This window comes from Salmo trutta, chromosome 16, assembly GCF_901001165.1.
Source record: "Salmo trutta chromosome 16, fSalTru1.1, whole genome shotgun sequence".
Classification (NCBI taxonomy): domain Eukaryota; kingdom Metazoa; phylum Chordata; class Actinopteri; order Salmoniformes; family Salmonidae; genus Salmo; species Salmo trutta.
The window spans coordinates 21,034,667-21,047,822 of NC_042972.1; the positions used below are offsets into that span (position 1 = coordinate 21,034,667).

A 13,156-nucleotide genomic window follows, 5' to 3' on the forward strand; every position below is an offset into this window, starting at 1 on the left:
AGTGTTATGTAAAAGCTTAGCAGTAAATGTCCACTCCCCAATTTGATTTATAGTGGAATGTCTGACTAGTCTCTTATCTCTTACACTCCTTGGGGAGTTCTGTGTCTCTTTATCTCCTTTATCTTTTAGGCTCTTCTTACAGATACCCTGAACTCACACATTTCTCAGACATTTTCTTTATAAGAGGCAGAGAGACTAGAAAACGACTGTGGAACAATTATAAACCTCTATAATGAATATATATATTGTTAATTTGTAGTCTAGGACCCTATACATGTAAAGAGGGTGGGGTCTTATAACCCCTCCCCTTCTATTAATACAACATAAGCATAATTAATTATTATCATAGATCACACATTTGGTACAACCCCTATCAAGACCCCCTAGGTGAACTTCTGACACTGTCCACAAATGTTCTATGTGATTGAGGTCAGGGCTTTGTGTTGACCACTCCAATACCTTGACTTTGCTGTCCTTAAGCCATTTTGCCACACCTTTGGAAGTATGCTTGGGGTCATTGTCCATTTGGAAGACCCATTTGCGACCAAGCTTTAACTTCCTGACTGATGTCTTGAGATGTTGCTTCAATATATCCACATAATTTTCCTCCCTCATGAATCCATCTATTTTGTGAAGTGCACCAGTCCCTCCTGCAGCAAAGCACCCCGCAACATGATGCTTTTACCCCCGTGCTTCACGGTTGGGATGGTGTTCTTCGGCTTGCAAGTCTCTCCCTTTTTCCTCCAAACATAACAATGGTCTTTATGGCCATTATGGCCATTTTGTTTCATCAGACCAGAGGACATTTCTCCAAAAAGTATGATCTTTGTTTCCATGTGCAGTTGCAAACCGTAGTCTGGCTTTTTTATGGCGGTTTTGGAGCAGTGGCTTCTTCCTTGCTGAGCGGCCTTTCAGGTTATGTCGATATAGGACTCGTTTTACTGTGGATATAGATACTTTTGTACCTCTTTCCGCCAGCATCTTCACAAGGTCCTTTGCTGTTGTTCTGGGATGGATTTGCACTTTTCGCACCAAAGTACGTTCATCTCTAGGAGCCAGAACGTGTCTTCTTCCTGAGCCGTATGACGGCTGCATGGCCCCATGGTGTTTATACCTGCGTACTATTGTTTGTACAGATGAACGTGGTACCTTCAGGCGTTTGGAAATTGCTCCCAAGGATGAACCAGACTTGTGGAGGTCTACAATTTTTTCTGAGGTATTGGCTGATTTCTTTTGATTTTCCCATGATGTCAAGCAAAGAGGCACTGAGTTTGAAGGTAGGCCTTGAAATACATCCACAGGTACACCTCCAATTGACTCAAATGATGTCAATTAGCCTATCAGAAGCTTCTAAAGCCATGACATCATTTTCTGGATTTTTCCAAGCTGTTTAAAGGCACAGTCAACTCAGTGTATATAAACTTCTGACCCACTGGAATTGTGATACAGTGAATTAATTATAAGTGAAATAATCTGTCTATAAACAATTGTTGGAAAAAATATTTGTGTCATGCATAAAGTAGATGTCCTAACCAACTTGCAAAAAGTACAGTTTGTTAAGAAATTTGTGGAGTGGTTGAAAAACGAGTTTTAATGACTCCAACCTAAGCGTATGTAAACTTCCGACTTCAACTGTATATTATACAGTAGCTATATTATATACACCATATATACAAAAGTATGTGGACACGTCTTCAAATTCGTTTTTCGGCTATTTCAGCCACACAAGTTGCTTAAAGGTGTATAAAATCGAGCACACAACCATGCAATCTCCATAGACAAACATTGGCAGTAGAATGGCCCATACTTTCAACGTGGCACCGTCATAGGATGCCATCTTTCCAACAAGTCAGTTCTTCAAAATTATGCCCTGCTAGAGCTGCCCCAGTCAACTGTAAGTGCTGTTATTGTGAAGCAGAAACGTCTAAGAGCAACAATGGTTAAGCCGCGAAATGGTAGGCCACACAAGCTCACAGAACGGGACCGCAGAGTGCTGAAGTGTGTAGCACATAAACATCACCACTGTCCCTGGTTGCAACACTCACTACGTAGTTCTAAACTGTCTCGAAGCAACATCAGGACAAGAATTGTTCGCCAGGAGCTTCATGAAATGGTTTGCCGTAGCTGAGCAGCCACACACAAGCCTAAGATCACCATGCGCAATACCAAGTGTCGGCTGGAGTGGTGTAGAGCTCGCCGCTGTTGGATTCCGGAGGAGTGGAAACGCATTCTCTGGAGTGATGAATCAACTTAACCATCTGGGTTTGGGGGATACCAGGAGAACGCTACCTGCCTCAATGCATAGTGCCAACGGTAAAGTTTGGTGGAGGCGGAATAATTGTCTGGGGCTGTTTTGCATGGTTCGGGCTAGGTCCCTTAGTTCCAGTGAAGGGAAATATTAATGCTATAGAATACAATGACATTCTAGATGATTCTGTGCTTCCAACTTTGTGGCAACAGTTTGGGGAAGGCCCTTTCCTGTTTCAGCAAGACAATGCCCCCGTGCACAAAGCGAGATCCATACAGAAATGGTTTGTCGAGATCAGTGTGGAAGAACTTGACTGGCCGGTAGAGAACCCGGACCTCAACCCCTTCAAACACCTTTCAGATGATTTGGAATGCCGACTGCGAGCCAGGTCTAATCGCCCAACATCAGCGCCCGACCTCCCTGATGCTCGTAGCTGAATGTTCCCGCAGCAATGTTCCAACATCTCTTCCCAAAAAAGTGGAGGCTGTTATAGTAGCAAAAGGGGGGAAAAACTCCATATTAATGCCCATGATTTTGGAATGAGATGTTCAATGAGCAGGCGTCCACATACTTTTGGTAATGTAGTGTACTTCAGCCTGTAAGGTACAGTATCTGGGGCCATATTAAACAAGCGTCTCAGAATATGAGTGCTGATCTAGGATCAGGTCTCCCCTGTCCATGTAGTCTTATTCATTGTGATCTAAAAGGCATAACTGGTTCTAAAATCAGTTACCACTCTGAGACGCCCCTGATAGTTAAGTTGCTGTGCGGTCAGGGGTCTCTCCTACAGAAAGAGACACACAGCATCACTTAACCCCCGTAATTAACCCTTCACCCTCTGGCTGAATGTCTCTGCTGCTCACACTGATTCAATCAGCCATGTCTTGTCAGAGTGGTTTAGCCCTGGGTATCTACTGTTTTGCACAACCCACAACCAGCAGGCTAACTCTGGCTCAATACAGGTCAGCTATACGATGACATAATCATGACAAACACTCAGCAGGGTTAATGGTGGTGATAGCGTAGTGTGTGTGTGTATAACGTCTCTTACCCTCGATGGGTGATGTCTTGAGCCTGCGGCAGAGCCCTTGCACGTCTCCGTAGGAGTCGGCTATCTTGGTGACGGCCTCTCCGCTCCTCAGCTCCATCAGGTCCCGGAGATCCATCACCGTGATGCCAAAGTCCCCTTCTTGGTTGCCATCGGCAACAGAGTTCCCCGAGGGGTGGTCCGCCGTGTTGTTGGCCATTTTGTTTCCGTTGTTCTTTGTTTTTCTCTATGACTGTATCTCAGTACCTCTACAGTCCCTCTAAGATCACTGTTGTAAACTAAGAACTGGCTAGTGGTGCTGAAATAGTTCAATAGTAAAACAAGGAAGTCCAAGTCACCTAAGGGCTTCAACACCTAAGTCCTTACTTTTTTGCAGACAGGAATCGTGGGTATTGTAGAAGTAGTGTGTGGGGTCAGTGGACGAGTATCTGGACCCGGAAGTGCATTAGTTTCCACGTAACAGTGGAGACATGATCCGTTGACCACTTCTTCTGTTGCACGAAACTGCAGGAGAAAGAGACAAGGAAACATTTTTTTTTTTTTAAACATTGCAAAAGTCGTAAAATGAAATGACCATTGTTTTCAAATAAATGTGAGGCGACACTGATGAGAGCAAATTTTAGTAATTGAGGTTTGGTTTGGGGAATGACCTGTTAGAACAACAAGGTCACTATTCTCTGTGGAGGGCAGGAAAGGAGAAAAAAGAAGAGAAAACGAACAATAAAAGACAATACAAAAGCACAGATCTCAAGTCGGATAATAGCGGATTCTTGTAAAAGAACATGAGGACAGCCATGCTTTGCATTGAAGTTAAAAAAAGTCTAAGGACATACAGTCGGACATATATAGTATTTAGGATAATATGACTCTCCCATGACACCCACGGCCCTTCTGTTTGTATAAGATTAACAGGCTGTCAGTCTATCCAACTGCCTGTCCCAAAGTGACTGCTTTTACCCTATATGGATAAAGATACCATGGGAATCACCATAGCAACCTGGTTCTAGGACAACAGGATCCAGTGGTATAGAGATTAGTTATCAGTGGTGTGTAGCTGTTGAGAGAAGCTATAATAGGTGGTATTGCATGGGAGGTATTAGAGTCTAACATAGCAGGTTTTAATACAGCACTGTGTGTCGGCAAGAGGATACTATGCTAATGTGAGATAGCGCTCTGGACCGCTCCTCTGGGCCGGTGTGCGTGTGTGTGTCCCCCAGTGTGTGTGTGTGTGTGTGTGTGTGTCACACTCCTCTGGGTCTCCATGACACACTAAACACCACAAATGGAGGTCAGCCTTTGATGTGTGCTTATGTGATAAGAGCTGATGTGTCAGAGTGTGACTCTCCGGATTCACATTCTCTGTCACACAGGCTGGGAATACACACACATCCACACACACACACCTGTACTACAGTACTACTGTACAATTAGCCAGAAGCGGATATTTATATAGGCAAGTGGTGTATGATTAGATTTTTATTTAGTCACATAGACAGGGTTGCAGATTTACACTACATGACCAAAAGTATGTGGACACCTACTCGTCGAACATCTCATGCCATCAACATAGAGTTGGTCCCCCCTGTGCTGCTATAACAGCCTCCACTCTTCTGGGAAAGCATTCCACTAGATGTTGGAACATTGCTGCGGGGACTTGCTTCAATCCAGCAGCAAGAGCATTAGTGAGGTCGGACACTGATGTTGGGTGATTAGGCCTGACTCGCAGTCGGTGTTCCAATTCATCCCAAAGGTATTTTGATGGGGCTGAGGTCAGGGCTCTGTGCAGGCCAGTCAAGTTCTTCCACACCAATCTCAAAATAAAATTTCTGTATGGACCTCGCTTTGTGCACGGGGGCATTGTCATGCTGAAACAGGAAAAGGCCTTCCCCAAACTGTTGCCACAAAGTTGGATGCGCAGAATCGTGTACAATGTCATTGTATGCTGTGGCGTAAATATCACTCTTCACTGGGACTAAGGGGCCTAGCCCGAACCATGAAAAACAGCCCCACACCATTATTCCTCCTCCACCAAACTTTACAGTTGGCACTATGCATTGGGGCAGGTAGCGTTCTCCAGGCATCTGCCAAACCCAGATATGTCCATCGGACTGAAGCGTGATTCATCACTCCAGAGAACGAGTTTCCACTGCTCCAGATTCCAATGGCGGCGAGCTTTACACCACTCAAGTCGACGCTTGGCATTGCGCATGGTGATCTTAGGCTTGTGTGCGGCTGCTCGGCCATGGAAATCCATTTCATGAACTTCTTGACGAGCAGATCTTGTGCTGACATTGCTTCCAGATGCAGTTTGGAACTCAGCAGTGAGTATTACGCTACGTGCTTCAGTACCCGGCGATCCCGTTCTGTGAGCTTGTGTGGCCTACCACTTCGAGGCTGAGCCGTTGTTGCTCCTAGATGTTTCCACTTCACAATAACAGCACTTACAGTTGCCTGGGGCAGATCTAGAAGGGCAGAAATGTTATGACCTGACTTGTTGGAAGGTGCCATCCTATGACAGTGCCACGTTGAAAGTCACTGAGCTCTTCAGTACGGGCCATTCTACTGTTAAAGTTTGCCTATGGAGATTACATGGCTGTGTGCTCGATTTTATAAACCAGTCAGCAACAGCAATTTAATGGGGTGTCCACATACTTTGTATATATAATCTAGTTGCAGTGTACAGTGATGGTAGCCTCGCAGTGAAGAACGTTGGGCCAGTAACCAAAAGGCTGCTGGTTCGAATCTCAGAGCCGACTAGGTGAAAAATCTGTCGATATGCCCTTAAGCAATTGCTCCTGTAAGTTGCTCTGGATAAGACTGTCTGCTAAATGACCAAGAATTTAACAATTTAAAACACTTAGATTGGATTAAAATCCTCTTCTCTGGAACACCATGACTAGCTGACCTGGAAAAGCACTGTCTCCTCAGGCCTTTCACTGAACCAGCTGGTCAGAGAACAGCCATCATGATAATTTACTGCTCCTCACTTAGAATGAACCAACCCCAATCTATATACTGCTTACCACTCAAACTGAATGCCCAAGACAGGAGGCTGCTGATGGGAGGACGGTTCGAAATAATGGCCAGAATGGAGCAAATGGAACCATGTGTTAATGTATGACACCGTTCCACCGATTCCGCTCCAGCCTTTACCACGAGCTTGTCCTCCCTAATTAAGATGCCACCAACCTCATGTGATGCCCATCTATACTGCTCTCCAATAAAGTGTGTGTTTGTGTGTGTGTGTGTGTGTGTGTGTGTGTGTGTGTGTGTGTGTGTGTGTGTGTGTGTGTGTGTGTTTGCGTTTCCACAGAGGGGAAGCAACCTTGCCTCTAAAGTTTCCATGGTGGTATTGTCAGCAATGCTTCTGGCCAAAAGAGGAATCGCTGATCTGGTCTACAAATGTACTAGCCTGATGTAACTAGTGTGTGTGTGTGTGTGTGTGTGTGTGTGTGTAAATGTCACAGTGAGTAAATGCCACATGAGCATGCTCTGCACTGTTTCCAAACAAAATCTATTGACTTGGGAAATGTCAGCAGTCGCCTAGAGGCCACTAAATGGCTTCCCAATATTAGCAAAGGGCCCAAGCAGAGCTTTTAGACAGCATACAGTACACTACAATATGTCCCCTAGTCACTGGCCTATCTCCATTTCTTCTATATGTTTCCATTTCTCTCTCTTTCTGTGTATTACTCTCGCTCTCTCCCTCTGTACCCTTCTCTCCATCCATCCATCCCTCTTCCTCTCCATCCATCCATCCCTCTTCCTCTCCATCCATCCATCCATCCATCCATCCATCCAGCTTCCTCTCCATCCATCCATCCAGCTTCCTCTCCATCCATCCATCCATCCATCCATCCATCCATCCCTCTTCCTCTCCATCCATCCATCCATCATCCATCCATCCATCCATCCATCCATCCATCCATCCATCCATCCATCCATCCATCCATCCATCCATCCATCCCTCTTCCTCTCCATCCATCCATCCATCCATCCATCCATCCATCCATCCATCCATCTTCCTCTCTACAGTACTTAGGTAATGTTGGCTTGAAAACGCAGTCTGAAAGACAGCTGTAACCATGACTTTTATCGACTTCCTCATGTTTCTCACAGTCATGTTGCTATAAACCACATTAACTATCCTTTATCCATCACCGGAGAGAACAACAACACCACCGCAGAGCGGTGACATCTCTATGAGGAGAAGCAATGTTTATTGGCGTCGATGGACGAGGATCTAGCTGCTCATTAAGCCAAGCTAATCAACTGGGACGCTAATTTACCAATATAGTCATTTCATTAGTGAAATGAGCCTAAGCGCCGGAGCATTTACTGACGGACTTATTGTGCACCTTTGTCAAACATTCTGCAGTACTATATGGTTGCTTTTTATGGAGCACTAGATTCCCTGAAGAACACTCACTGTTCTAGTAGTAACATGACCTGATTCAATACATACAAACTATAGCCTATGGCACAGCGATGGAAAAGAGAGGAGAAAGTAGAGAACAGGGAGGGGGAGAGAGACAGAGACCGCGAGAGGCCCTAAACAGAGAGTACACAATGGCAGAATACCTGACCACTGTGACTGACCCAAAATTAAGGAAATCTTTGACTATGTACAGACTCAGTGAACATAGCCTTGCTATTGAGAGATGCCACTGAAGGCAGACCTGGCTCTCAAGAGAAGACAGGCTTTGTGAACACTGCCCACAAAATGAGGTGGAAACTGAGCTGCACTTCCTAACCTACTGCCCAATGTATGACCATATTAGAGACATATATTTCCCTCAGATTACACAGACCCACAAAGAACTTGAAAACAAATCCAATTTTGATAAACTCCCATATCTATTGGGTGAAATACCACAGTTTGCAAGATTTGCGAACTGTTGTCACAAGAAATGGGCAACCAGTGAAGAACAAACACCATTGTAAATATAACCTATATTTATGTTTATTAATTTTCCCTTTTGTACTTTAACTATTTTGCACATCATTACAACACTGTATATAGACATATTACATTTGAAATGTCTTTATTCTTTTGGAACTTTTGTGAGTACATGTATTGTTCATGTCACTTTTGTTTATTATCTATTTCACTTGCTTTGGCAATGTAAATGTATATGTTTTCCATGCCAATAAAGCCCTTCAATTGAAATGGAGGGAGAGAGAGCAGAAATCATACCTTAGTTTCTAGAAGTAGATGGATATGGGAGAGAGAGAGAGCAGATTATTGAATAGCCAGAGAACAGGCTGAGTGTGTCTATCTACTACTAGCTAAGGAATTCCCTCTGAGCGAAGGAAGTGAGAGCAGTACAAATACAAGGCAGGTGGCCAACTAAATCCACTTCCTCATCCATACAAACAACAGAGCAGAGGGCGGTAATATGCTCCCTGCATGAGACAGGAAACACACTCCATGTTATACTGCAACACACACATTCTGCACACACACACACACACGCGCACACACACACCCTGTGGTCAAAAGTCCTGTTGCTGAGTGTTAAAATAGCTGGGAAAGACACACTACATAGGGACATGGCTACAGGGCCACACCTGTAAAAGCTCTCCTATAGCCCTTATACTGTACCTTCCCCGTGTTTTAAAGATGTTCTGTTTTAACAACGTGGCTGGGTGTTTGATTAACTTCACACACCTCTCCTCCCTGCTCTGCTACTAGGCCTGTTGTCACTTAACTCACCACTCTTACACTGTAATTATCACTACATTCTAATCAGAATACAATGCCAGACTACTGAAGAGCCCCACTTTGACAACTAGAGAGAGAAAGAGAGGGAGAGGGAGGGGGGTAGGGAGGAAAGAGAGGGTGAGACAGAGTGAGACAGAGAGAGAGGTAAAGAGACAGAGAGAGAGAGGGAGGGGTGAAAGTGAAATGAAGGATAGAAAAAGAGAGAGGGGGGGTGAAGGAGGAGGAATGATATGAATATAGAGAGGGAGAGGATGAAGAGGTCCACAGCAGTGAAAGAGGGTCCATATAGTAAGTAGAAAGGAGGATAGAACAGGGGGATAGAGGAGAAGAATAAAAAAGGTAGAGTAGATAGACATATAAAGGGTAGGTAGGGATGAGGTAAAACAAGAGGTAGATACAGTAAGTAGAAAGAACGATAGAATGAGAGGAAGATAGGTAGAGTAGAAAGAGAGGGAGTGCAGCAGTTAGTCAGACTCTCTCTCTTAACATGCAGAGAGACCATAAGGCCATGTGACCATCTACACTAGGTACACAATCTGCTCTCTCCTTTCCTTATTCTCACCTACTTTCTCCCCCTCTCTTTTTCTCACTCTCCTCTCCCTTTACCCCGCTCTCTCGCCCTCTTTTTCTCCCCCATCGCATTGAACTAGGCCTAGGCTACCCGGCCTGCACGCAAATATAGGCTTAGAAATGTGCCCATTTGGGGATCTGATGCTATTTTTGATTGTCTTCACTAAACATCACTGTGGAGCTTCTCAAAGTATTTTTTTCTTCACTTCAAACAGCAAGTAAACAAAGTCTGTTTTTACATCCATTGAGAATGACAATAGTTTCTCAACATAACCTATTTGAAAAATAAAATAGACTGCGCAAATAGCCTAAGGCTGTGTGTGTCTGTCTGTAGCTCACTGCTACAGGAAACTCTGAGGTACCAGAATATTTTAAACAATGTTGCAAGTTTGCTAGCATGAGCATCAGGCCAGACCAAGTTTAATACTTGATAACATTTTTCAAGTTCCTTGCAGAGAGGCCATGCATAGCCAATGTGATTTATAGGATATTACCATTTTTATCAGGATATTTTCTACCTGCTGGCTGCAATGTTGTTATTTGTTGGCTTTAGGTAGGCTATTTTTACATATTGGCACTAGAAGTTACTTTTAGATTTTTTTTATCATTTTCATTTAGATATAATTTGGATTAACCACATCAAATGTATTTTGAAATATGAAGACTATCATAACTGAAGTGAAACGGGTTTCATGAAAATGTTCATATGAAAATCGTCAGTAGATGAATCATCAGCAAGCAGATCAGTAGAAATGGTACGATAACTTGCCACTCCAAATGGTAAAGGTTGCTGACCTCTGTCGTAGCCTATTACCCTCAACGAGCAGCGGGAGGAGGAACGACCAGGGAATGTTTTTTTTTCTTCTGTTTAGAATATACAGTGGTTCTTCCTTTAAAAGTTGTGGCGTACTGCAGCACAGCTTGCAGGGTGCTGCAGAATTCTATGGCACGTTATTTCAGTGTCAGTAATTGTTGCCAGAATGACGCAATTTACCATAAGCTAAAAACTTTTAAATGAAGAACCCCTGTATTGGCCTCCTGCTCCCTCTTTATTAATTTGTGTGTCTTAGTTTTTAATGGCTGTGCTGAAAACGCCAGACAAGCTCAGTAGCCTACATACAGTGCATTCGGAAAGTATTGTACATTACAGGACCAAGTATGGAAAACCCTGGGTTAGACATCTGTTCCTATGACAATATATGTGTCCCAAATGGCACCCTATGCCATATATAGTACACTACTTTTGAACAGAGCCCTATGGGGACCTAGTCCAAAAAAGTACACTGTAAAGGAATAGAATACCATTTGGGATGCAGACAACTGATTCATAGATGAACTTTGTCATTCTGGACCAAGCACTGTGCTTTTATTCTGATTACTATCGCCCAGCGGAAGAAATTCATGGCCACTGTGCCTCGGGCGAGATCTCTCTGTGTGTGTGTTAACTATGTCTGCACCAAGACCAAATAGGCTTACGGCTATTAGAGCAAAAAGCTATTAAATTACCCAAAGTACACACACACACACACACACACACACACACACACACACACACACACACAGCATTACTGTATTACTACAGTACTTCACAGGAGGTTGGTGGCACCTTAATTGGGGAGGACAGGCTTGTGGTAATAGCTGGAGCGGAATTTATGGAATGGTATCAAAAACCAAAAACACATGGTTTCCATTTGCTTCGTTCCAGACATTATTATGAGCCGTCCTCCCCTCAGCAGCCTCCTGTGCTGTACATATAAATAAAATAGAATAAGCAGTGTGTGTTAAGTGAAAGTCAAGTGCATATAAGGTTAGTGACTCCCCAGTTACACACTACTACTCCCATTTCACTAATCTCTCATTTGACTTCCTCTGGTATTAGGCCTCTTCAATACAAAGTGTTGTGGAGAGTTTTGTTGGCAGTGAACCAAGCAGCAGCAGCACCAAGTAAACCCATTCTATATTCACACTGACCTTCTATTCTAGCCTTTCACAGGACAACAGAGGACACTGACAGGACATAGCTGCCTGGTTATATGGTGGTAACGCTTGATTTCAGGCATCATAACGTGTCATAACCCCTGGCATAGAGATATCACAATGAGCTATCACACTCTGAATATGTAGAGGTACAAAACATTTATGAGTAAGAAAAAAAGCTCACATCTCATTGATACAAAACTTTAAAGGTTCAAAAAGCAGGATAAAAAAAATGTATCAAAATTTTCACAGGGTCCGTATAGAATAGACAGTGGCAAGCCAAATTCAAGGATTTTCAAGTACTTTTTCCAGCACTAATATTTATTTTCAAGGACCATCAATTTGTAATAGTTCCTATTATGCAATTGCTTCTAGTCGCCACCAGAAGGCAGTATATCGCCACAACCAAATACCTGGACATCTGACTGAAATATCAGTGACAATTTACCAGTTGTACACTCATTCTCCGAGAGTCAGGGTTTTTTTGTTAAGGGGATGTCTGTTGACACAGCATGAGTCGAGGAATGTTTTTAAAAAATTCAGCGGCATTCGCTCTGCCACTTGCCACTACAGGTCTGGGCTGAGGTAGTTTGTTTCACCTCTCGGCCTGTCGTAGGCGGAGTTTCCCTTTGGACAGAGTGGTGAATGAATGCGCTGCTAAAAAGGCAATTCCCGGGTAGCAGGCGAACATAACGAGCATACATGAATCACTCATGATTCCACTCATTCTCAGAGGTAGGCGCAATTAGAACTCAGATCAAGAATCTTTCTGAGTGTTGACCAACACTGAGAACGCAATAAGTGAGTAAATGATCATTAACAAAATAAAAAAGGTAAGTAAACTCTATTTTACAAATAAAAAGGTGCGTAAATGGCGTTTACCCTCCACTACATCCCTGGTTGGGTCTGGCAAAACACATTCATAAACATCAATATCCTGCCAGGCAGGATTAGATCTACATTTGCCCAGCATTTTAGTTATCGCTGGGATGTTTGGCGGAGTCTAATCAGTCAGTTCTGTACCTGCCTGGCTGAGTGCCAGTGTGGGTGGAATGAGCAAGCTCACCTGGCAACCAGAGCGCGAAACACGTGAGGAAATAAAACTCTGTAGTATACCTGAAAATGAAATTTGGAAGACCAATACATTTTTGTAATGTTTTTCATATTTGATCATTTTATGTTCTCCTCTCATTTTAATTCAAGTACTTTTCAAGTACCAACTTGAGAAAACGTCAAATTTTCAAGGTATTCCAGTACATGAATTTCAGAGTTCCAAATTCGAGTACCTTAAGCACCTTGTAAGAACCTTGTGCCCAGTGTTTTTGACCTAGTTTACCACCATCAGTAAAAGAAAACACAAATATACTGCTATGAACTGACATCATATTACAGATAACAGCAGACTATCACTGCTTGAATCTAGAACCAGTCTATGAAACAAACATCCTAATCATTTTTACATTTGAATCATTTAGCAGACGCTCTTATCCAGAGTGACTTAGGGTTAAGTACTTTGCTCAAGGGCACAGACAGATTTTTTTACCTAGTCGGCTTGGGGATTCGACCAGTGACCTTTTGGTTACTGGCC

The 13,156-nt window shown here is 43.4% G+C and overlaps 1 protein-coding gene across 5 annotated transcripts in view; it reads right to left on the reverse strand.

Annotated features, from left to right (window-relative positions):
• LOC115150301 (plasma membrane calcium-transporting ATPase 1) overlaps positions 1 to 13,156 on the reverse strand; it is a 148,398-nt gene that overhangs the window by 97,789 nt on the left and 37,453 nt on the right. For all 5 annotated transcript variants that reach the window (XM_029693438.1, XM_029693433.1, XM_029693440.1 and 2 more), the window contains exon 2: positions 3,300 to 3,800. In XM_029693438.1, coding sequence (XP_029549298.1) covers positions 3,300 to 3,495 — 196 coding nt within the window. In that variant the 5' untranslated portion in view covers positions 3,496 to 3,800. The remainder of the gene's footprint in view (positions 1 to 3,299; positions 3,801 to 13,156) is intronic.